Here is a 27,136-nt window from a genome sequence, read left to right as displayed (position 1 = left end):
CCCATCTACCAACACTCTCTATGGCAGATATTTCTTCCTAATAACGATGAATTTTTTTACATACCAATACGCCCAGCCCAGGAGAACCACAGTGCCTAATCTAAACCAATAACATAATCCCATTCCTCTTTACCACTGTTCACTATCCATCCCAGCCTCTTTTGCATCTAGACAAAGACATGCAGTAAAAAATACGAAAAATTTCTGTTCTGGTCAATAAGAAAAAAAAATTAAAAACGTTCTGAGAAGTTTCTAGGAGATATTTTCCAAATAAAATGAGAGCCCCTCCTTCCCCTCACGTGACCATATAATACCTAGACATGTTGTAGCCATCCTGCAGCCATGAGGGGACAGCCAAGAGAACTAAGGATGCACAGACCAGGTGCTTTGGCATCACAGAATTAACAAAGCAACCCTAGAAATGCTGGTCTCCAAACTATCTGTGGAGTCAGGAATAAATGCTATAGGACTTAAGCCAGGGTTGCCAAACTGTTTTGGAAGACAGTGACTAGTAAATATTTTCGGCTTTGCAGACCATACACTCTCCGAACTCAACCATGCCACTATACACAAAAGCTACCATGGAGAAAAAGTAAAATAGGTGGTACAATTGTAGTCCAATACCTATTTATGGACACTAAAGTTTTACATTCATATAACTTTGATATATCAACAAACATTATTCTACTTTGATTTTTTATTTAAATTCAATTAGCCAACTTATAGTATATCATTAGTTTCAGAGGTAGTTTTCAATAATTTTTCAGTTTCATATAACACCCAGTGCTCATCTCTATTTTGATTCTTTTAAGTGTAAAAACCATGTTGGTTTGTAGGCCATACAAAACATACAGAAACAGGCAATGAGCTAGTTTTGGCTTAAGCAATACCTCGGTGCCCAGATAGCAACTAGCTAAAAAGAAAAGGATCTTCTAAAATTGTCCAGATTAATGGTTAATAATAGCTTCATTGTATTTCACATCCAAGAGACATTCCCATTCTTTTTTTTTTAAGATTTTATTTATTTATTTGACAAACAGATCACAAGTAGGCAGAGAGGCAGGCAAGGGGGGGGGGGAAGCAGGCTCCCTGCTGAGCAGAGAGCCTGATGCGGGGCTTGATCCCAAGACCCTGAGATCATGACCTGAGCCAAAGGCAGAGGCTTAACCCACTGAGCCATCCAAGTGGCCCGAGACATTTCTATTCTAACAAAATCCTATGCCTATGAAAGTTCCTACTTTGCCATATGCCATAAAGTTCCTACTATAGAATTCCAGGCATTAGATTCAGGTTAATAAGTAGGGTCCCTAATGAAGTATTCAAGCCTTCCTGGGACTCCCACAAGACCTCACAACATCAGAAGACAAGGACAAAGCAAAACATAAACTTCTGTCTCCAAGTGCCACAGACTTTCCACACACTGTGGCATGCTAACACCAAGAGGCAAAATGAATAAACCCAAGGTTGCACAGGTAGAAGATGATAAGGTGGGAATTCCAGTCTAGGTGATCTTCTCCAAAATGTTCTCCAAAATACAGACATCAGTGAATTAGTGCACTTATAATTAGTACAATGGAATATGAGGGGCTCATCTAAATACAACAGAAAAATATGAATAGGTTAATTTTTCCTCAATTCCTCATAGTTGACTAAAATCAGAATGCATATTTGGCCATCCTATACATGACAATTTTTTTATGTTTTCATATTTATTCCATCCCTGAGTTCACTTTTTCCCCCACAGCTTCCTCATTGCATTTTTCACCTCTGCGTTTCTGAGTGTGTAGATGATGGGGTTCAGCATGGGGGTGACAACCGTGTAGAACACAGCCACCAGTTTGTCCTCAGTGAAGGTGGAGGGAGGTCGCATGTAGAGGAAGATGGCAGGTCCAAAGAACAAGAGGACCACCATGATGTGAGAGGCACAGGTGGAAAGAGCTTTGCGCCTCCCCTCCGCAGAATGATTCCTCAAGTTGAACAGGATGACAATATAGGAGGACACCAGGAGGAGGAAGGAGAAGATAGAAAATAATCCACTGTTGGCCAATACAATAACCCCTTCCACAGAAGTATCAGTGCAGGCAAGCTTGAATAAGGGATGGAGGTCACAGAAGTAGTGGTCAATCACATTGGGACCACAGAAAGATAATTGGAGAGTGATAATAATCTGAACCATGGAGTGAAAAAAGCCACCGAGCCAGGAGCCAGCCACCAGAAGGCGACACATAGATCGATTCATGATGGTTGTATAGTGAAGGGGTTTGCAGATGGCCACATAGCGGTCATACGCCATTACTGTGAGCAGGAAGATCTCAGTGACCCCAAAGAAGTGGAAGAAGAATATCTGAGCCACACAGCCCTTCAGGGAAATGGTCTTAATCTTGGCAAGTAAGTCTGTGATGAATTTAGGGACAACAGTAGAGGAGTAAGTGATCTCCACCAGGGACAGGTAGCTAAGGAAGAAGTACATGGGGGAATGCAGACTCTTACTGACATTGACTGTCAGGACAATGAGACCATTGCCCACCACTGTGGCCAGGTACACAAGAAGAAACACCACAAAACATACTCTCTGCACCTCTGGATCCTGGAAAAGACCAAGGATAATTAACTCAGTCACATTATTTGTATTCGCCATGGAATCCAATTAGGTGTTCTGGACACAAGATCATGTGAGACCTGCAATAAAACAAACATTGATTATAACCGATTCACCTCATTTATAACACATTACACAGTGCAACCCACGTTACAATATACTAATCACCAACTCATTCAGTTGGCCCATATGTATGCTAATCCTGAATACTCATTCAGGATTAAATATTAGCAATCTAATGAGTTTGTATATTAGAAAAGTAAGGCTCAGGGAGATGGCTATGCACCAGGATCACACATCTGGTGAATTCTGGGCCTCCGAACCAGGCTTTTTGACTTCAGCCAGGATTCTTTCTAATTCATCAGATGATCTGAATTTGAGGAGCCATTCTGGTTTCTAACCTACACTTTTACCCTCTTCACTGCAATTCTCTTCTATTGGGGAATCGCCATGACACACCTGTACTCCTAACCTCCTTGTTTCCCTTTGTCTCTGCCTCAGGAAACATCTCCCCACTGATAATTCTTCCCTTTCCAAAAGATCCTGAGTATGGTTTTTTTCACTTAGTTATACCAGTCTTCAACCCAGGTCAGATTCTTTCACCGGACTTCAGCATCAATGGCCATGTCTGAATGACAAGTGCTCAAATCCTCTGGAGAGAATTCAACTTATTAGTTTGTCTCCATCATTCACTACTACTTTCCCATCTCTTGCCCCACTAACCAAACTACTGGAGATCCCAAACTCGGAGCTTGTCCTCTGAGAGCATTGTATGGCCAGACAGTCTGGCTGCTCTGGTTCTAGGTTGGTAATCAGTGGCCAAATATTGTAACAAGAGTTATCCCCAGGAACAGATCATTACTCTTCTACATCTACACACACTACAGACGATACAGAAGATGCACAGAACACAACATATACTCATGCTAACAATGTCCTATGATGCAAAACGTTATTCTCTAAAGTGTTGTCTTCAGAATTTTTTTCTACCACATATGAGCCATGAGAAATAAGAAAGAAATAATATGAACATCTTGATTCTCTGCTACAAAATCTATCCTCATTGCATTTCCCTTTATCTCTGAAATTTTCAAGAAATGCTCTTTTGAAAAAGTAAAAGTGTACCTGAGCAGCAAGGAACTCAATCAACAGAAAAAATAAATGTCTCTCTCTCTCTCTCCTTCTCTCTCTCTCCTTCTCCCTCTCAAATAAATAAAATCTATTTTAAAAAACTTGGGGAGGGGAGCACCTGGGTGCCTCAGTCAGTTAAGTGTCTGCCTTTAGCTCAGGCATGATCCCTGGGTCCTAGGATGGAGTCCTACATCAGGCTCCTTGCTCAGTGGGGAGTCTGCTTCTCTCTCTCCTCTGCCCCTCCACTCCACTCATGCTCTCTCTTTCTAAATAAATAAATAAAATCTTTAAATTAAAAAAAAGGAGAAAAAAAAGGGGGATAAACAGATGGAAAGAAAACAGTATATGTCAGACATCATCAGGTGAGGGCACAGGCTGAAGCATGAAATATCCTGAGAGCAGATACAGGAGTTCTCATCCAAATAAAAAAAAATAATAACTATATGAGGAGATAAATATGTTAATTAACTTAACTGTAGCAATCATTTCATTATGTTTATCAGAAAGTCAATTTGTAAATAGTAAATAGGTATAATTTTTAGCAAAGAAAAAATTTTTAAGATTAAATAGTCATTGACCTGAAAACACTGAGAAACTAGTATTCAGAGCAAGAAAACAGTAGAAAATAAGACCATGGCATTTCAGAGATGCAGAGAATATCCTTGATGCTTAACTTTCAATCTCTGATTCAGTCTATTCTATACTTGGATACTAGAGACTGCCCCTTATTCCTTGAATAAATTCTCTTCTTTCTTTTTTTTTTTAAAGATATTATTTATTCGACAGAGAGAGATCACAAGTAGGCAGAGAGGCAGGCAGAGAGAGAGAGAGGAGGAAGCAGGCTCCCTGCTGAGCACAGAGCCCGACGCGGGACTCGATCCCAGGACCCTGAGATCATGACCTGAGCCAAAGGCAGCGGCCCAACCCACTGAACCACCCAGGCACCCCAATTCTCCTCTTTCTTAAACTAGTTTGATGGCTTTCTGTTTTTGAAAGCAAAACCTCCTAAGATATGAACCTAGGGGGAAAAAATTTAAAAAACTGAAAACCATAGCAATAGTAAGAAAGCTCAAAATACAATTACTAGTTTGGGACGCCTGGGTGGCTCAGTTGGTTAGACAACTGCCTTCAGCTCAGGTCATGATCCCACAGTCCCGGGATCGAGTCCTGCATTGGGCTCCCAGCTCCACAGGGAGTCTGCTTCTCTCTCTGTCCATCTCCTCACTCATGCTCTCTCTCAATGTCTCTCTCTCAAATAAATAAATAAAAACCTTTAAAAAAATACAATTACTAGTTAGAAAACACATCTGAAAAAATACTCCCTTTACTATTGTCATATAGTTATGCAGAGAACTATGCATAAAATTGCCATACTTTTGTTATGCAGGGAACTATGCATAAAACTGCTATGGGAACACAAAAAAATTCATGTATAAAAGAAAAAACATATCCACCAAAAGCAATTTTTATAAACTCATGTTTAAGCAATAAAAGCCCACATAAAACCCTCAGCATAATCTCTTCCAGTCCCGTCCATGTTGCTACAAAAGTTTGGTATTCGTCCTTTCTGATGGAGGCATAAGACTCCATAGTGTATATGGACCACATCTTCCTTATCCATTCGTCCATTGAAGGGCAACTTGGTTCTTTCCACAGTTTGGGGACCGTTTTGGCCTAAGGGTTTTGAAGGAGTGAGGGGTGGGAGGTCGGGGTACCAGGTGGTGGGTATTATAAGGGCATGGATTGCATGGAGCGCTGGGTGTGGTGCAAAAATAATGAATACTGTTACGCTGAAAATAAATTTTAAAAAATCCTACCTTACAAAATTTTTAAAAAATGCAAAAAGGTGAATTTTTTTAAAAAGCCCACATAAAGATTTTGAATCTCCCTAAATTTATCTACAAATTTATGCAACTTCAATCAAATCCAACAGAATTTTTCCTTATAATTTATATAATTATTCTAAAGGTCATCTGTAGGGTGGGGGGAGATCAGCCATCTACCAAAGCAAAAAGAAACTGCCCATCCAAGAGCTAGTTTCCAGGAATGGAGGTGAAGCAAAGAAATTACACTGATACCCATGCTAGGCACAATCAGTAGTGCTAAATTCACCAGTGCTGGGCTCTTGCCAATAGGAGTAGTGCTGTGGGTACCAAGCACCCAGAATCATTGGGAATATCTAACACCTTCTCAGCCTAGAACATGAAATGAATGAATGGTTAGAAGACAAGACTGTGAGACTCCTCAAGAATCACTCTTCATCGCATCCTCACTCATGAGCCCAAGGAAAGCATCTGGAGACAGATTAGGGTTGCAGCTAATGACACTAAGCTATGGGGGTAAAGGAGACCTATAGGCAAGTGTGACTTGGAAGACATTCTGATGACATCCTACCTTCCAGGCTGCCCAGGTTGTAGCTCTGATATTACCTTTGATCCATGCCTCCCATCATGTCCACATCAGTTATCACCATACCTCGTGAATTTCTCATTAAACAACCTGCCCCCATGTGTCCCTTCTCTCCCTTCTTCCACCACCCCTTCTCACGTACCATCAGCAGATGTCTAAATTTCCAATGTCTCTTCATCTCCAGATGCTCCTGCCCAACCATCCCATGTACTGCAGTCAGAAAATTGTGTCCTAGATCCTTCTTTCCTTGGATCCTTCCCTACATGGGATTAGCCAGGGAGTGGGGAAGTTGGTCCTGACTCCTCAGACTCACATTTAAAGATTTTCACAGACTGAGCCACCTCAGCAATCACACTCTTACCTGCCAAGCTTTGACTCACCTCTGTTCACATCCTCTCTCCATCCCACAGCCCAATCTGTTCTTTCCTACCACAAACCCTCACTTAGCCAGAAATACTCTCTCCCTGTCCTTCCAAAACTACCTACTTTCCAACCCAGTGCCAGTCTTGCATGTTCAGTGAAGCTTGCCTTTAATACTGCACCCATCTGAATCTTCTCTTCCCTAAGCATTGGAAAATAAGTTGGTGATTCTCCTTAAATGCCTATCAAATCATACCTCTACCCTAAAATCTACCAACACCTCCCCATTACCCATAGCATAAATTCCAATATTCTTGGCATGGATATCAGGTCCTTCTTGAACTGGCCATTGCCTACCTTTGCACCCTTATTATCATTCCCAAATGACTGTTTATAGCTACTTCCAAACCAAAGACTTCCTTTCTGCCTTCTGGGTTTAGTATTCATTCTTTCTAATTGCAGGAACAACCTTACTATAATAAGAATAATGTATCCCTTGCACTGTGCTCTTCTAGTAATCTGTCATACTTCTTTTTTAACATTAACAGATTCTTTTTTTTTTTTAGATTTTATTTCTTTGACACACACAGAGAGAGAGAGAGATCACAAGTAAGTAGAGAGGCAGGCAGAGGGAGAGGGGAAGCAGGCTCCCTGCTGAGCAGAGAACCCGATGCAGGGCTCCATCCCAGGACCCTGGGATCATGACCTGAGCCAAAGGCAGAGGCTTAACCTACTGAGCCACCCAGGTGCTCCCAATTAATAGATTCTTTATAACTGTTGTCCTGTAACTACATCTTCTACTAAGAAATACAGTATTCAAAATTATTACTTACTACATTTCTTAAATTTGTATAACTAGTTACATTTTGGTTGATAATCATGGATAATATTTCAATAGTACCAAGTGCCATGCACTTTATAAGATCTCCATATACATTAATTTATTCAGTTCTCAGAACAAACCTGTGATGTGGGCTTTATTATTGTCATCTTTTGACATATGAGGAAAAAGAAGCACAGTTATTAAGTGAATTAACTCTCCTTACATCACACAGTAGCAGAGTCAGGATTTCAACCTGAACAACCTCAGATCCTGTGCTTTTTGACCACTGCCCAATATGCTCTCTAAGTACATAATAGATAAATGATAGTTAAAATTAAATATGTCCTTCTGCTCGAGGTCCAATTTTTATTTATTTGCTGACAAATATTTCTTTCTTATTGAAGCATGCTTGACATACAATATTAGTTTCAGGTGTATAACACAGTGATTTATCATTTGTGCATATTATAAAGGGATCACCATGATAAATTTAGCTACCATCTGTCACCATACATACACTATTAACTATATTCCCTGTGCTACATATTGTATCCCCATAATTTATTTATTTTTTTAATTTCTTTTCATGTAACAGAATTCATTGTTTATGCACTACACCCAGTGCTCCATGCCATACGTGCCCTCCATAATACCCACCACCTGGTTCTCCCAACTTCCCACCCTCTGCCCCTTCAAAACCCTCAGATTGCTTTTCAGAGTCCACAGTCTCTAATGGTTCACCTCCCCTCCCAATTTCCCTCAACTCCCTTCTCCTCTCCATCTCCCCTTGTCCTCCATGTTATTTGTTATGCTCCACAAATAAGTGAAACCATATGATAATTTACACTCTCTGATTGACTTATTTCACTCAGCATAATCTCTTACTCTCCCATCCATGTTGCTACAAAAGTTGGGTATTCATCCTTTCTGATGGAGGCATAATACTCCATAGTGTATATGGACCAAATCTTCCTAATCCATTCGTCCGTTGAAGGGCATCTTGGTTCTTTTCACAGTTTAGCAACTGTGGCCATTGCTGCTATAAACAATGAGGTACACATGGCCCTTCTTTTCACTACTTCTTATCTTTGGGGTAAATACCCAGTAGTGCATTGCAGGGTCATAGGGAAGCTCTATTTTTAATTTCTTAAGGAATCTCCACACTGTTCTCCAAAGTGGCTGCACCAACTTGCATTCCCACCAACAGTGGAAAAGGGCTCCCCTTTCTCCACATCCTCTCCAACACACGTTGTTTCCTGTCTTGCTAATTTTGGCCATTCTAACTGATGTAAGGTGGTATCTCACTGTGGTTTTAATTTGAATCTCCCTGAGGGCTAGTGATGATGAACATTTTTTCATGTGTCTGATAGCCATTTGTATTTATTTTTTAACTGGAAGTGTTTATCTTTTTATCTCCTTAACCTATTTTCACTCAGTTCCTCAATGCCTTCCCCTCTGAAAACCACCAGATCATTCTCCGTATCTGTGAGTCTGATTAGAAATATTTGTTATGAGAGTATGAACTTGATCCTTTTATGACCCACTAGAGAAATTAAGCAAAATATCCTAGTACCAATATGAGAGGTCACTCAGAGATAAGAAAGGAATCTTAGAGGAGGATCCAGTTTTTCCAGCCTTCAACTCTAAGAGGAGTAATTGATAACCTTCCTCTGTGAAAACCACATGTTCCTTTCATATCATCTCTGTCTTTTCTGCATTTATTCCTCTCTCTGCTATCTACAACCAGCCATAACCACCATCTCTCCCACAGAGCTAGTAAGAAATACCTCCTCCCATATGTATTGCAATGAGCACTGTGCGTTAAATGCAAATAATGAATCATGGAACACTACATCAATAACTATGAAGTACAGTATGGTGACTAACATGACATAGTAAAAACATAATAAAATTAAGTAGACTACAAACAAACAAACATTAAAAAAAAATACCTCCTCTCTCCCCCACAATGCTGCCTCACCAAGGGGCAGGGAAAGAAAATGTGATGAGCATGTCAAAGCCTAAATCAGTACATGACCATGCAGACTGCCCATCAGGTGACCCACTGGACTCTGGAAAAGAGGAGAATGACAGAATGCAGACAACACCCAGAGGTAAATGTAAGAGAGAGCTAGATGTACCAATGTGGCTGATCTCAGATGACCTAATCACACAACTCCCACTTCATCATTCCCAAACAGTACCTCACAGAATCCTAAAATTATAAAGGAGTTTGAAACTACCAAATTTGGGGGCACCTGGATGGCTCAGTGGGTTAAAGCCTCTGCCTTCGGCTCAGGTCATGATCCCAGGGTCCTGAGATCGAGCCCCACATCGGGCTCTCTGCTTGGTGAAGAACCTGCTTCCTCCTCTCTCTCTCTCTGCCTGCCTCTCCCCCAACCTGAGATCTCTGTCTGTCAAATAAATAATCTTTCAAAAAAATTTACCAAATTTTGTATTTTATATAATCTCTCCACAATAAAAATAAATAAGTAAATGGAATTCATTACCCCCAAAAAAATACATATTCAAAGCAAACCGCCTCATTTACAAATGAACACTTGTGGCTTAAAGAGAGGAGCTGACGTGCCCAATATCCAGTGGCTGCTTAGAGACTTTGCACCTCCTTTCCAGCCATGTCACCTACCTTGAAGTCAGAAAACCTGGTGTGGCTTCATTCTGCCTTGGAACAAGAAATTGGGTCAGATGGATCTCAAATATTCTCAAGTGCCTCCAATTCAGCATGAAAGTAGTCACTCTGTTGGAATAGATCATTTTCAAGGTGATGATCTGGTTGAAGAAACTAGGATGGTATGGAGCACTGGATTCCTCTCTGGGAATACTGGTCCCTGGACAAGTAAGGTGCTCTGGCTAATGTTCCCCACCCAGCTGATTTTTCACTGACAGGAGCAATGAGCAAAGACCAGGTCACACTAAGCTAAGCCCCTCTGATGGTGGTGCTGAAAATATTCAGAGACCTTTTACTCTAACTTCCTCTATTTATAGATGAGATAGCAGAGGCTGAAAGAGGTTCATTGTTTCCCAAAGCCATACACTAGGTTTTTGCCAGGCTACTAACTCAGAAATCTATGTTCTTTCAACAACACTCAGCCACCTTCTGAAGGCAGTGGGTGGTTGTCGATCAAGGATCAGACCTTGTCTACAAAAACGAAACACCATGTTCCGGGGGGCTTCTAAAAAACAAATAGATGGCATCTAAGATGAATCACAAAAGATGAAAATTCAGAGGACCTGGATCTGGGTGGATATTTGGATTTATAATATCCAAAAAATAAACAAATGTCACAGGAAGTTAGCCAATTCAAAGACCTTAAGATCCTGGTTTAGATGTAGAAAATGTACCCACCCACTGAGAGTCCAAGAGTTCTGAGTAAATACTCAGATCCTTTTATTATTTAAAATAAATTAAGCCACACACTACAATCAAGGGAACAACTTCCCCATGGAATTTTTTTTTCTCTTGGGGGTAACTCTCAATTTAAGTATAACTTAAGAAAGTTTCCAAATCTGCTTCAATTAGTTTAGTGAGATGTCCGTCGAGGTTTGACACCCAGTTATGAGGTAGTAATAAAAGAAAGTTTAAAGAAAGACATACAAGGAATTTTTTCCCTCGCTGAACTTCTGAGAATGGAAAGGAGAATGAAGAGAGAGGAGAGCAAGGACTGGACAGGGGCCAGGACAGCTGGGCACTGGCTCCAGTCATAAATGATAACCTACTAACTTCGGCACGTCATTCACCTCTCCACTTCTCACTCACCCTGGCTCTGCTTCTATATAAAAAGACAGAGCAGAGCTCAATCATCTCCATTGTATCTTCCAATTCTCACATTCATGAATTCATGTACGACTCACTGACAGTCTCCAGTGCCTCACCCTCTCGTTCAATAATAGTGGTGATAACAATGTAATCTACAGGAATTCCCTGAGAAAAAGATGTCATCATCTGTTCATCCACCCATTCATCCATCCATTCATGCCTTCATTCAACAAATAGTACTGGGTCCTTAGCCTGTAGAATGTAGCCAAGCACTATTCGAGGTGCAAGAGATTTGGAAGTTACACAATAAATGGTGCTGGGCAAATTGGACAGCCACATGCAGAAAAATGAAATTGGACTATTTTCTTACACCACACACAAAAATAGACTCAAAATAGATGAAGGACCTCAATGTGCGAAAGGAATCCATCAAAATCCTTGAGGAGAACACAGGCAGCAACCTCTTCAACCTCAGCCGCAGCAACATCTTCCTAGGAACAACGCCAAAGGCAAGGGAAGCAAGGGCAAAAATGAACTATTGGGATTTCATCAAGATCAAAAGCTTTTGCACAGCAAAGGAAACAGTTAACAAAATCAAAAGACAACTGACAGAATGGGAGAAGATATTTGCAAACGACATATCAGATAAAGGACTAGTGTCCAGAATCTATAAAGAACTTAGCAAACTCAACACCCAAAGAACAAATAATCCAATCAAGAAATGGGCAGAGGACATGAACAGACATTTCTGCAAAGAAGACATCCAGATGGCCAACAGACACATGAAAAAGTGCTCCATATCACTCGGCATCAGGGAAATACAAATCAAAACCACAATGAGATATCACCTCACACCAGTCAGAATGGCTAAAATCAACAAGTCAGGAAATGACAGATGCTGGCGAGGATGCGGAGAAAGGGGAACCCTCCTACACTGTTGGTGGGAATGCAAGCTGGTGCAGCCACTCTGGAAAACAGCATGGAGGTTCCTCAAAATGTTGAAAATAGAACTGCCCTATGACCCAGCAATTACACTACTGGGTATTTACCCTAAAGATACAAACGTAGTGATCCAAAGGGGCACGTGCACCTGAATGTTTATAGCAGCAATGTCCACAATAGCCAAACTATGGAAAGAACCTAGATGTCCATCAACAGATGAATGGATCAAGAAGATGTGGTATATATACACAATGGAATACTATGCAGCCAACAAAAGAAATGAAATCTTGCCATTTGCGACAACATGGATGGAACTAGAGCGTATCATGCTTAGTGAAATAAGTCAAGCAGAGAAAGACAACTATCATATGATCTCCCTGATATGAGGAAGTGGTGATGCAACATGGGGGCTAAGTGGGTAGGAGAAGAATCAATGAAACAAGATGGGATTGGGAGGGAGACAAACCATAAGTGACTCTTAATCTCACAAAACAAACTGAGGGTTGCTGGGGGGAGGGGGTTTGGGAAAAGGGGGTGGGATTATGGACATTGGGGAGGGTATGTGCTTTGGTGAGTGCTGTGAAGTGTGTAAACCTGGTGATTCACAGACCTGTACCCCTGGGGATAAAAATATATGTTTATAAAAAATAAAAAATTTTTTAAAAAATGGTTCTGGGGCGCCTGGGTGGCTCAGTGGGTTAGGCCGCTGCCTTCAGCTCAGGTCATGATCTCAGGGTCCTGGGATCGAGTCCCGCATCGGGCTCTCTGCTCAGCGGGGAGCCTGCTTCCTCCTCTCTCTCTCTCTGCCTGCCTCTCTGCCTACTTGTGATCTCTCTCTGTCTAACAAATAAATAAATAAATCTTTTTAAAAAAAATGGTTCTTAGTCTCACAAAGATTACATCCTTCATATCCCCAACAGACATAATGGAAGTGGAGGCAGACAATAAATAAATAAAATTTGATCTGCAAGGCACATAGTAATAAGTCCTATGAAGAAAATAGAACAGGCTAAGGATGATAGGGAATGCTAGTGGGCATTACATTATTACAGTAGTGAGCAAAGGCCATATTTTGCCAAGATCTCTGTCTGCTGTCTTGAGAAGAAAGAAAGGGAGTGAGAAATGTAAGAAAACTAGTTAGGAGAACATCACAATAATTCAGTCAAGAGATGCTTGTGTCTTGGGCCAGGACAGTAGCAGTGAAGGTTTTAGGAAGTGTTCAGATTTTGGATAAATTTTTTAAAGGTAGAATAATGAGATGTACTGATGTTTTGATTAAGATGATAAAGAAGGAGAGAAATCAAGGTTATCTCCAAGGTATCAGGTCAGACTTGCCATTTACTGAGATGGGAATGGCCGCTGGAGAACCAGAAGAGCAGGGAGTAATAAGAATTCTGTTTGGGACATTTTAAATAAAGTTGCTGTTGGTACACAAACTCAGGAGGCTCCCAGGTGAAATCTGAGAACAGCCCTTGTACACAGAGGTTGGGGGAGACCTAAGAAAGAGGCAGACCACTCTGTATTGGTAGGTGGAAGATTTAATCCACAAGGGAATTTAAATACATGGCTTGTTTTAGCCAGTTACAATACAATTTACAACCACCTGCCAAATCTTAAAAGTTTTAAGACTTTAACTAGCTTCAGTCACATATACTGTCCAGGTGGCCTCAACACCGTATTGCTTTGTCAAAGCTGTGTCCTTTGGCAGCTTCTAGCTCAGGGAAGGCATGTGGAAGACACACTCCCAAGACAGGAATGGGGGAGCATCTTGCAATTGCTGGGGTCCAGCTCTCTGTCTGACCAACCGGCAGTCACATCCTCTCAATGACCTCCTCCAACCATTGCCTTTCCAAAATCCCCACTAGATTGCATTAAGAGAGTGACATAGTTTATTCCCAACCTCAGTCCCCCTCACAGGAAGGCCAATCAGCAACTATCCATAGACAAAACATCATTGTGTAAATCCCAGAACCCAGGGGTGAAGCTGAAATACCAACAACAACAGAGGCCAGGAAAAACGGAGGCCTTATCTGTTACAAGATAAGATGAGCAGTTTAACCTTGACTGCACTGCCTCCCTCCCAAGCCAGCACAGCTACCCCAAGAGGCCTCCCCTGGGCCCACAGCTTCTCCAGCAGGAAAAAGAAAACCTGAGGTGGAATGCAGCTTCTGAAGTGTTCTGAGACAGTTTTCAGGAGCCCCACTTGCTCAGCTCATGGGGAACACTGTGTGAACCTACAGAACTCAAACACTGGAGATGATATAGAGACAGGAAAGGGGATGGGGCTTACAGCAACCAGCATCAGATCTTGGATGACCAAGTTCCTGCTCACAGTGGCCCCTGCCTGGCCAGGAAGTTCAGTTGGAAGTTCTGCTTAATTCACATCCCTAGCCAATGGCCAAAACAACTATAGAGCCCATACTATGACCCTGCTTGGGCAGCTGAGCAAATTCCCAGTCCCACCCAATTGCATAGCATAGTCTCCAATGTCCCTTCTGGGATGCAAGGCCACAGATACCTAGCAGTGGTGGAGCACATACTCTGGCTCACCAGGGCAAAGGAAAAAATTCATAGCTCTGCCCCAATACTAAGGATAGCCTCCAGTCCCACCACTTGGGGAAGCATGAACACAGACACTTGGGAGCCATGAACACTTCTTATGGCCTGACCAGGCAGGGAGCCAACCCAGCAGCCCTGTCCAGTTACTGAGTATACCCTCTGACCCTGAATAACTAGGGACCTGAATAGTAACAATGAACAGCCTTGGAGCCCAGCCTATAGCACCACCTAACCATACAGCCCAGGTTAAAATCCTACCCAGCAGCAGAGTCTAGCATAAAGGCCTACCTGATTGCTAAACACAGCCTGCGTCCTTAACCAGGCAGGGATCCAGCATGATCACAGATCATAGCCTGCACCCCACCTAACTAGACAGCAACCTCACATGACCCTGGAGCACAGTCTCCAGCCCTACCCAACTTCAGAGAACAGCCTGCTGCCTAACCTAAACAACAGAGCAGTCAGTGGCTCTTTCCAGCCTGAAGCCACATCTGACCAGGAGCTATTGGGTGGTATATTCCAAATGTTGAAAGAACAAAACTGCCAACCAAGAATACCATCCTCTGCTAAGCTGTCCTTCAAAAATACAGAAGAAAGGCTTTCCCAAATGAAAAGAATTGAAGGAGTTCACCATTACTAGAGACATCTCACAAGAAATGCTAAAGGACATTCTACAAGCTAAAATGAAAAGGATGCTAATTAACATGGTAAAAAACATATGACTGTGTAAAGCTCACTGCTAAAGGTAAATAAAGTCAAAGTCAGATTCTTGAATATTGTGATTGTGTTTCATAAATCGATTACAAGTCTAGTTTAAAAGTAAAAAATACAGTGGAATATTACGCAGCCATCAGAAAGGATGAATACCCAACTTTTGTATCAACATGGACAGGACTGGAAGAGATTATGCTGAATGAAGTAAGTCAAGCAGAGAGAGTCAATTATCATATGGTTTCACTTACTTGTGGAGCATAAGGAGTAACATGGAGGACATTGGGAGAAGAAGTGGAGAAGGGAATTAGGGGATATTGGAGGAAGAAATGAAGCATGAGAGACTGTGGACTCTGAGAAACAAAATGAATGTTTTGGAGGGGAGGAGGGGTTGGGGGATGGGTGCGCCTGGTGGTGGGTATTGAGGAGGGCACGTATTGCATGGAGCAGCACTGGATGTGGCGCATAAACAATGAATTTTGAACACTGAAAAGATAAAATTAAATTTAAAAACATTTTTTACAGGCACCTGACTGACTCAGTCAGTAGAGCCTATGACTCTTGATCTCAGGGCCATAAGTTCGAGCCCCATGTTGTGTGTAGAGAGTACTTAAAAGTAAAATCTTAAAAAAAAAAAAAAAAGTTTAAAAAAAATGTATAAAAACAACCATAACTGTGATACAGTTTAAAAAGCTGGCTCATAAGAGATAAGATTTAAAAGAATCAGCCACAGACCAGTCAGGATCCCAGGGTACAGAAACAATCTTACTCCTGATCTGAAGAAATAGCTACAAGTTTGCAGCAGAAGCAAAAACTGAAGTGTGTGGACCCATGCTATCCAATGTGGTAGCCACTCACCACATGTAATTTTAAATAAATTTAAATTTAAAATTTAAAAAAATTAAAGATTCAATTTTTCAATTCTTGCTAGGCATATTCAAAATACCAATTAGCCACATGGAGGCACTACCATGTATTAGAATAGATATAGAATATTTCCATCATCACAGAAAGTTATTTTTTTATTAAGTTCAATTAGCCAACATTATAGTACATCTTTAGTTTCTGATGTAGTGTTCAGTGATTCATTAGTTGTGTCTAACACCCAGGGTTCATCACATCACATTGACAATGCTGATCTAGACCACAGCAGCTTCAGAAAACAGAATGTTTACATCCATGTAGGCAGGAACTTCCTCCATCCTATATGTCACTGTATATCCCTGGCACTTAGAGCAATGCAGAGCACATAGTACATGCTCATTAAGACTTATTGAATAGAGATGCCTGGGTGGCTCAGTGAGTTAAAGCCTCTGCCTTCAGCTCAGGTCCTGATCTCAGGGTCCTGGGATTGAGCCCTGCATTGGGCTCTCTGCTCAGCAGGGAGTCTTCTTCCCCCTCTCTCTCTGCCTGCCTCCATGCCTACTTGTGATCTCTGTCAAATAAATAAATAAAAATCTTTTTAAAAAAAAGACTTATTGAATAAATTATTAAGTAAACCTAATAGCCCTGAAATAGGTGAATGATTAAGTAAACTATGCTACAATTAGGCTGTTGATATTATCAAGCCATGATAAATAACCTTTTATGAAAATTTTTAATTGCTCAGGAAACTGGTATGTAATAGCCTGAGAATATATGCCAATACTTACACCCACTCCCCCTTCTCTATTTTTTAAGTTTTAATCAAGTTCCAGTTAGTTAACATGCAGTGTAATACTAGTTTCAGGCGTACAATGTAGTGATTCAACACTTCAATACAACACCCAGTGCTCATCCCAAGAAGCGCCTGCCTTAATCCCCATCACCTATTTAGCCCATCCTTCCATCCACCTCCATTCTGGTACCTATCAGATAGTTCTCTATAATTAAGAGTCTCTTTCTTGGTTTGCACGCTCTCTCTCTCTCTCTCTCTCTCTCTCTTTTCCCCCTTTGCTCACTTGTTTTGTTTCTTAAATTCCATATATGGGTGAAATAATTTGTTATTTGTCCTTCTCTGACTGACTTATTTTGTTTGGCATAATATTCTCTAACTCCATCCATGTTGTTGTAAATGACAAGATTTCATTCTTTTTTATGGCTGAATAATATCATATATATATAGATAGATAGATGTATCTATATATATATCACATCTTCCTTAATCATTCATCAGTTCATGAACACTTGGGCTATTTCCAAACTCCTTTCTTTTTAGGAACAAAACACCCTGATCTTAGTTAAACATAATCCCACTTAAAATAAAAGATTATACTTTCTGGTCTCCCTTGAAATTAAGGGTAACCATGTGATTAATTTCAATCAAATAAGATGAGAGCAAAATTGCTATATAACACTTTTGCATAATCTCAAAAAAGAGGAAGTATTCAGGGGCTCTCGGGTGGCTCAGTCTATGATGTCTCTCTCTGCCTCAGGTCATGATCCCAGAGCCCCAGGATCAAGACCTCTGCTCAGCAGGGGTCTGCTTCTACCTCTGCCCCTCATCATGCTTGTACTTCCTCTCTCTAGCTCAATAAATAAATAAATAAATAAAATCTTTTAAAAGAGAGAAAGTGATCTTTTTTTCCTCTCCTTCTTCCCTTTCCTGTCTCCTGGGATATAGATTAAATGCTAAGAGTGATGTTGTCTAACATGGCATCTATTAGCCACATTGTAGATTTTTTTATTTTTTGAGGGGCAGGAGGGGCAGAAGGAGAGAGAGAGAATCCCAAGCAGGCTCCAGGCCCAGTGTGGGGTCCTATGTGGGACTCAATCTCACAACCCTGATATCATGACCTGAGCCAAAAATCAAGAATCAGAGGCTTAAATGTCTGAGCCACCCAGGTCTCCCACCGCATGTAGCTTTTAAAATATAAACTTCTTAAAATTAAATAAAATAAAATTTAAAATTTAGTTCCTTGGACTCACTAGTTCATTTCACTGCTCAACAGCCACTACAAATTTGTTAAGCACAGACACAGACCATCTCCAGCATGACATAAAGTTTGACTGGATAGCAGTGGTATGGAACACTAGAATGAGTGAGGTCATGAGGTTCAAGCTGCGTGCTGAAGATGGTAGAGTCTGGATTTCTGATAATGTCGTTAGACCTCCACAACCATGCTGGACTTTCTACCTCTATACAATTTTACTTCTGTCTCATTAAGTTGCCATTCTTTTTCTGCCACGTGTAGTGAAAACTATACCTTAAAAGATTAAATAATAAATGAGAATAATACAAAATTCTATATGCAGAGAAGCTTGCAACATTCTCCTAACTTTTAATCTTTAATCTAAACTTTTCCTTATTTTATGTTTAATACTTTTTTTAATTCTCAGACAGAATCAACAGTTGAGAACTAACTACATGTCTTCATTGCTAAGTGGTATAATTAGACTGTTATACTTCTGTGAATTGAGAAGTTGTTTTTAATGTTTCACAATATTCTCTGGCTCTTAAACAATGGGAGAAAATGCTTTCCTTTGATTCCTATGTTTTTCCAGTGAGACCAGAACAAAGCAAGTAATTAGCTCTCAATAGACCCACTAAGTCTCAACCCTCAGTAGGTGAGGTAATCCCTGAGAATTTTGACTATTCTGTTAGTGTGGCTGTTATCTGCTCTTGCAGTATCCAATGACTCAGTTGATTGATGATGTTCTTTTCCAAGCTCTCAGCAAAGAACACAGACATGTACATGACTAAGTGGCTCCCATCACAGCCCACAGGCTAATGTCCCAGTCTTCCACAATACAAGCAAGGCATTGAGAGATAGAGAGGGGAACTCCACCGAGCTTGGTTCTGGACCACATGCTTTAAAATATGTACTAACAAAGTATAAGCACATTTGGCATAAAAGACAATGTAGAGCCTATGTCATAATCTTTTTTTAATTGAAATGCAGTTGACATATAATACAGTCAGCATCTATTTATAAACATTTATTTATTAATAAACATTTATTAAGTGCCTACCCCATGCCAGGAACTGTGCTAGGCCCTCAAAGGCAACTACGAGACAGAGAATGTTGAGCCCAAAGCAGCCTCAAAACAAAAGAATTAAACTGTCTTTAAATGCTTGAAAACTTTTTGGTATGGAATCAGGTCCTATTCTCAGTAGCTCAAAAGAACTAAAAGAAGACGTATGTGTGGACAGACATGTAGTCATTTTGTAAAATAAAATCAATACCAGCAGCAATAATAATGAGATGGTGACTAATATTTATTGAGCCTATGGTAAAACTCTACCCTGTTATTTTCTAAAAGCATTACATATATCATTGTGTTTAATGTTCAGAATCATCTTGGGGATACATGCTATTATTAATCTTATTTTAATTGTGCAAAACAATGTTCAGAGAAGTGAAGTAGCTTGGATCTTGGATTGTGGCTATAGGCAATTGGAACATCCTACTAAATTTCAGAGCTTGAGCTCTTAAAATTTTAACAGGAATAGATGTGCTCTTCACCATGAAAGGATTCAGAGTGAATCAATAAGAAATAATAAAGAGAGGACAATGCACGGGCATAAAGGGTTAATTCAACAAGCACTTATTTTTTTTCAGCAAGCACTTATGGAGCACCAATTACATACATATTTAGATCCACAGAGGGGACAGTGAATAGTCTTGCCCTTGAAAAAAACACATGTAAAATAACTATAATCAAAGTGATAAGGCAATGATAAAGAGTTACAAATATAATCGTGGACAGGAGACACAAATTCAACACAAGGAGGAAGGAAGTCAGAGACGGCCTCATAAGGGAGATGACTTTAACCATCTTAAAGGATGTATAGGATTTTGCCATATGGAAAGAGGTGGTAAAGTTATTCTGGGCAGTATTTCCTCAGGGTTTAATGATGATGTCATCCCTGGCCATGATTATTAGGGAAGTGAAGGAGATTTCCTGGTGCCTTTAAAGCCACTATTCACCTATATGTTCAGTCAGCTCTTATGGAGCAAGAGACAAGTCCCTATGGCCTATAACACTACCTGTGATGCTCCATCCCTCTACAAGGAAGCTTGTATTCTTTCACCTGATCCTCAAGGAGAGGGGAAAGGATGGAGTGCAAATACAACTCCAGTCCTTGTCATTCCAAAGCCAAAGAGGCAAATTTCATTATATTTTCTAAATTGTCCACAGTGATATGAGTCAGTTGGGTGAAGCAGAATTTCAGAGAGGTGGAAGGATATATGAGGTCACCAAGATGAGGATGGGGCAATTAAACCACTGTTGGCCAATACAATAACCCCCTCCACAAAGGTGTCAGTGCAGGCAAGCTTGAATAATGGCTGAAGATCACAGAAATAATGGTCAGTCACACTGGGATCACAATAACAGAGGCACAGACTGTCAGAATGAGAACTTCACCGAGAAACACCAATAAGCATGAAAAAAAGTGGACATGTCATTTAGAATAAAGGACAGAAGTCTGGAGTAGAAACACGCATGGACAGTATTTTCCTCCCCTTCATTCTTCAAGTTAAGCCTAATAAGAATTTTCTACATTCTGTGATTATTTATATTTGGATAAGTCTAAAAGTAATCTTTCCATTAAAACATTGACTTGATCTTTCCCCACTGACAGCTAGAACCTATGCCATTTCAATTTTTTTTTTTAATTTTTGGATGCTGGACATTGTGAAAGGGCTTGTGAAGATTGTAGAACTATCTTTTGTACCAACATGTCACAAGAACTGAAATTGCCCCTGAGATTATTTCGATACTTGTAATCAGATGGTCTATTTTAAAAGATGCCAAGAACCAATCAGAAGAACAGAAAAATTCTTGGATACGATTTTCGAAGATACACTTCTTCATGTTGGAAGATAAGATCACATTGGTACCCTCTTCAAATAGCCCATGATAATTCCTCTCTTTGATTTTCCTTCTTAATGCAACACAGGTCATTATTAGGAGGTTGAAAAAGGAAGGGAGAAGAGAGGGAGAGAGGGAAAAAGGAGGGAGGGAGAAAGGAGGGAGAGAAGGTGAAAGTGTATAATAGAAGTACATTAACCTGTCAAAATATTCTCCTTTCCATTTGCATTTAATTTGAGTCTCAGTACTACCCAACCCTATGACATGGTTGGATATCATGGAGCCAATCTGATCTCTGTCCTGGAACATTATACCAGGATACCAGCCAAGTCTTTGATTCTAGGAATAATCACAGAAGCAGCAATATTAAGTCCTTACATTTGTTTTCTGAATGTCTCACTGAAATCGAAATCTATTTCAAGAACAGAGAATAATCAGATACATGTTTTTCTTTATCACTTTCCCATTTTTACTCCATCCCTGAGTTCTTTTTGCCCCACAACCTCCTCATGGCAATTTTCACCTCTGCATTTCTGAGTGTGTATATGATGGGGTTTAGCATGGGAGTGACAACTGTGTAGAACACGGCCACCAGTTTATCCTCAGTAAAGGTGGAGGAAGGTCGCATGTAGAGGAAGATAGCAGGTCCAAAGAACAAAAGGACCACTGTGATGTGAGAGGCACAGGTGGAAAGAGCTTTGCGCCTCCCCTCTGCAGAATGATTCCTCAGGTTGAACAGGATGACAAAATAGGAGGACACCAAGATGAGGAAGGAGCACAGAGCAATTAAGCCACTGTTGGCCAACACAATAACCCCCTCCACAGAAGTGTCCGTACAAGCAAGTTTGAATAATGGCTGAAGATCACAGAAGTAGTGGTCAATCACATTGGGACCACAGAAGGGCAACTGGATGGTGATGATAATCTGTATAATGGAGTGAAAAAAGCCACCAAGCCAGGAGCCAGTCACCAGTACATGACACAGTGGACGGCTCATAATGTTCATATAATGAAGAGGCTTACAGATGGCCACATAGCGGTCATATGCCATCACCACAAGCAGAAAGATCTCAGTGACCCCAAAGAAGTGGAAGAAGAATATCTGAGCCACACAGCCCTTCAGGGAAATGGTCTTAATCTTGGAAAGTAAGTCTGTGATGAATTTAGGGACTACAGTGGAGGAGTAAGTGATCTCCACCAGGGACAGGTAGCTAAGGAAGAAGAACATGGGGGAATGCAGACTCTTACTGACATTGACTGTCAGGACAATGAGACCATTGCCCACCACTGTGGCCAGGTACACAAGAAGAAACACCACAAAACACACTCTCTGCACCACTGGATCCTGGAAAAGGCCAGTGAAAATTAACTCAGTCACATTATTTGTACTGGACTCCATGTGGAGAAGATGAATCTCAGAGAAGAGTCCTGTGGCAAAACAAACATATCATAATACCAATCATGCATGCTTATTTAGTACTTGCTGTTAATAGAACCCTTTTGTACATAACATTGTACTGGTTTATTTTACTTACTTATTTGTTAACATAACCAATATTTATCCATTCAATACCCAATACCCCACTCAATACAAAACACTATGCAATCTATCTCACAAAAACTCCACGATCCCCAATTCACAAGTGAGAAAACCAAGGCTCAGAGAGGTTGTGAATTAGCAAAGCCTCCCAGTAAGAAGTGGACCCAGAACAAGAACTACATCATTTTATTCCAACTAGTATGTTAACTCAAGTATACCCACATTGGAAATAATAATCAACATTTTCAGCAATAATAGGTATCCCTATTACCAACAATTCTTATCATGCCTTAGCAAGAGAAATTCTCAAGTGAACTTCTTCTCCTGAATCCCTTTGTCCTCCATTTACTCCTCAGAAATGCCAATCTCATTAATAGTTCTCCCTCTCTAACGCGTGTCTTCAGTGGTTTCCTTACATGATATTATCAAAGTTTCTAAATTTTTCAGGCCCTATGGCTTTGCCCAACCCCACATCTTCATGAAATGTAACAAACATTTTGAGAAAATTGTGATGCCTGGGGCCAAAGTGGACATCTGGAAGCTGTTGAGAATATAGGTCAGTATCAAACAATAATTCACATATAATATATGGGGATTCACCTGTTCAGTTGCTTCTGTCTTCCGGTATTCTCATCTTTGTCAGCAGGAGGTGAGGATTTATTTCAAGCCAGTTCTTTGACCAAATGTTTTATTAAGCATCTACCATGTGCCCAGGCAATTCAGGACATATGAAGGAAGAAAGAAAAATGGCTCTCACCCTCAGGAAGCTTTTTGCTTCATGCAATTCAGTGGCACGTTTATGAAATGAGGCAGAGGGAAACTCTTGAGATTTTCTCTGCTTTTGAAATTACTCTGAAGTTGTCAGTCACAATGTTGTATGCCTGAAACTAATGTAACACTTTGTGTCAGTTATACTTCAGCTAAAAGAACAAGTACAATTACTTTGAAGTATTTCTTATTCCTCTTATTTTTCCTTCTTCCACTTGTGCTTCTAAACTGAAAAAGTTTAAGTACCTCCTCCATCACCAATTTCTCTCATAGTAAAAATTAGAAGATATACACAAGGTGACAATATGCTGAGAGAATCCTCATCAAGTTACCTGGCTAGTACTGGAGGAAGAAATGGGGGCGTCGCATGGCATGAAAAAGGATACCCAAGAAGAACAACTGAACAGGAGAAGGAAAGCAAGAGGAGGTCCCTTTACTGGTGTATAGGGGAAAAAATGAAAGCATCAGAAACCACCACAGAGGATGTAAAACAGTCTGGTGGTCTAAGGGAAACTAAAGTATGTGTCAACCTGATATTCACCATTGTCATTGTTATTGTCATCCCAACAGCCACAAAGGCAGACACTTGACATTTAGTTAGTATCTACTGTGTGCTGGACTGTGGTAAGCACTTTATCATTGTCCCCTCAGTTAATTCTTCCTGTACCACTTTGAGGTAGCTAATTGATAGGTGAGTAAACTCTGACTCAGAGAGGTTAAGTAACCTGTCCAAATACACTTGTGAGTGATTGAGCCAAGGCTGGAATGCAGGGCTTTCTAGAAAGGGAGGGAGAGCTACCACTCCTCAGCCAGAGAAGAAAGGGGTTAGCCACTCCAGCACCTTTGACAAATAACACCAAGACCTATCATTAATACAAAACTTGTCCAATTATGCCTTCCTTTTGAATAGCAGGAGCATTCCAGTGAACTCCAAGTTGCTGGGAACATTTCCATGCCACCACCTCTGGAACAAAAGAAACCAAGAAGCTGTGTGGGATACTGAGGAGAGTGTGAGACTGGAGATGCCCCTTCTTCCTATCCCCCCATGGCATGGATTTGACCAGGGGTTAGAGCTGCAGCTAATGGTGCTGAGTTGTGGACTCAGTATCCCCCAGCAGGGGGGCCCTGACAGACTGCTCTTCTCAGCTGGGTCTTACAGCAGCACTCATTCTGCCTGGTCCTCAGGCTTGATTCTTTGGAGCTACCCTAACTCATCCTCTTCTGCATTTCCCACGTTTACAAATCCCCACACCTGTTGATTTCACTAGGTTTTTCCTCCACCTCATCCTGCAGCCTCCATCTTCCTGCAGGATATAAGTTCATGTGAGGATTACCACAATTCCCCCATGCTCCAACTGTCTCCAGAAGTCCCAGGTCTTTAACCCCTCAATGTGTTCGGTACACTGAAGTCAGAATTCTTCCTGAGTCTCTCTGCTCAGATCACTCAGAAACGACCAATGTCTCCCAGGTGCCTGGAAATCAGCCCTCAGTTCCTCCAAGCTCTAACATACTTTCTCGTGTTCCTTCAGACCAACTTTACTGACAACTCTTTCACCAAATATTTAAGGTTGTGAATAATGTAGATCATTTCTATTTCAGAAACAGACATTTTACTGCACAGGGTCAAAGCCACACAGTGTTACAACTTTGCAGTTCAGTTCACTGTGAGCTGGGTGGCTAAATCATTATGTTCCATAGAAGATATTTGTTGTTCTTTGTTTTGTCCAGTGTTGCAAGGACACAAATTATCTAATTCTCATTAAAAGACCAAATCTCTTACACACTCATGTATATATCATATCTGAGTTTGTATGTTGAGATTACCATTTGGATCACATGGTATATATTTTAAAATACAAACAAAAAACTCATTAGGGAAATGTAAGACAGTTGTATCAGATGAGTGCATGGGATCATTGTGAGACACACAGGCGATGAATTGCTGAAGGTCAGAGGTGACCCAACTTTGAGTGGAGGGAATAGTTTCAGGTTCATGGACCTCTAAAGGGCTGGAGAAAACAAAACAAGAACACCTGCTGAGCTGCTTTTCTCTCCCCTCAGGGACTGATCTACAATGGGGTCTATGGGAACAAGCACTGCATTGGCAGCCCATTCTTAGCTCTATCACCTACGTATCATATGCCCCTGTAAGATTCTTTTTTTTATTATTTTATTGGAATAGGGTAAAAATTCATATCTGGCATGGTTCTTGCAAGAAGTAGGCCTAGATAAAATATATAAAACATTCAAGAGGGTTGGCTGGCAAATAGGAAGCGCTCAGTAAGTAATAGCTATTATTAGTTCAGATTTCCTGGTACTTAGTTACATTTTTCTCTCCTCTCTCTTCCCCCCTTCTCCAAAAGAAAGACAATTAGTAATAAATTATCTCCTCTTCCCCTCAGCACTTCCCAAATAAAACCCTCATCCTAAAATCACAGATAACATGGTAATCATCCATGGATTACATGTAAGCCTAGGTAGATAAATGATGTTCTAGATCCTAACTAGATAGAATTTTATCCTCTAAAATAAAGCCACAATGAGAGAAATATTACAAGGACAAAATAATAAGTGATAGAAAGCCTAAAAGACCTATTGCTATGAACTTAAAGTCACATCACAAGGGCCTCTTTCCCACAACTGATGCTAGACCCCAAGTGACACTTTATAGAATCCCAGAATGTGAATACCAAGGAAAATTGAGGGCACATTCTGCTCAGTCCCCTCCTTTTTACAGAGGCAGAAACTGAGGCTCATGGAGGAAAAGTGATTCACTCTAGATCATACAATGATTTGGAACCTTATATCCACATTCAATCAACATAAGACATCCTTCTGGGTATGTCATTACCTACCTTGTTTGAGTAATGCTCAGATTTACAGCAAAGATTTTAACATAAAGATTCTTCTCCTTAGAATTAGGAACAATTTCTCCCTCTGTTGCAAGAGCTCATCACTCACAGGAATGTCTGGGGCTGAAGAGACTGAAGGAGTGTGCCCTGGAACACAGGAGGCTCTACTGACAGCAAAACTCTTTCACCGGGCTTCTTCCTCCGCACAGAAGACCCCCAGTGGGCTAAGCTGCTTCATCTCAGCCAAGGCACCAGATGAAACAGAAGAAACTTTAGAGCTGAAAGGCAATTTTGAAGACTATTAATACAATCTTCTTAGTTTACAGATGAAGCAGCTTAGAGAGAGTTTAAGTGACTTCTGAGTCACACAGCTAGTTACTAGTCAAGTTGCCAATGCACTGTTTCCATAACACTGCGATTCCTTTCTAGTGATTTTGATTTTGTGATTGTTATTGCCAGTTAACAGTGCCAGTCTTGCTTCCATACAACAAAGTTCCATCTGTTCTATGATAATTTAGAAAATGAATAGCCTATAGGGATGCAGATAAATCACAAAGAGATGGATTCAGGAAACCATCCTCATGGCCAGTCTTTAGGTCATCTATTTAGAAACATAAAAATAGGTACAGACAGATAGCCAGTGAGTTTAAGGTCCTGTTTTTTGGTTTAGAAAACCCATTCATTCACTGGAAGACCAAGGATTGTTTTTCAATACTGAGATGCTTAAACTATTTAAAATAAATTGAGTCTCACAGAGTGATGAAGAGCCACATTCCCCATGGAATTTGTTGTCTCTAGTGTAAAACTCTACCAAAAAATTGTGAGTTAGGAAAAGGTTCAAGATGTTTTTCATTATTTCAGCTGGAGA

At 40.6% G+C, this 27,136-nt stretch overlaps 2 protein-coding genes and 1 long non-coding RNA gene across 3 annotated transcripts in view; all 3 read right to left on the bottom strand.

The window, feature by feature from the left end:
• Window positions 1–27,136, bottom strand: part of LOC309873047 — an 89,587-nt gene that overhangs the window by 17,942 nt on the left and 44,509 nt on the right. The window lies entirely within an intron of this gene.
• LOC309872980 (olfactory receptor 4B1-like) lies at window positions 1,002–10,696 on the bottom strand. Its single transcript, XM_082747950.1, has 2 exons — window positions 9,970–10,696; window positions 1,002–2,679 (listed from the first exon to the last, which is right to left on the bottom strand). Exon 2 carries the CDS (start codon window positions 2,636–2,638, stop codon window positions 1,727–1,729), a length of 912 nt encoding a protein of 303 aa, XP_082604076.1. The 5' UTR covers window positions 2,639–2,679; window positions 9,970–10,696; the 3' UTR covers window positions 1,002–1,726.
• LOC309872938 (olfactory receptor 4B1-like) lies at window positions 21,578–22,507 on the bottom strand (the record flags this gene model as incomplete). Its single annotated transcript, XM_082747905.1, has 1 exon — window positions 21,578–22,507. One exon carries the CDS (start codon window positions 22,505–22,507, stop codon window positions 21,578–21,580), a length of 930 nt encoding a protein of 309 aa, XP_082604031.1.

This window comes from Mustela nivalis (assembly GCF_964662115.1).
Source record: "Mustela nivalis genome assembly, chromosome: 9".
In the NCBI taxonomy this organism is placed as follows: domain Eukaryota; kingdom Metazoa; phylum Chordata; class Mammalia; order Carnivora; family Mustelidae; genus Mustela; species Mustela nivalis.
Note: the sequence above shows the minus strand (reverse complement) of the source record. Positions and strands in the feature narration are given on the sequence as shown.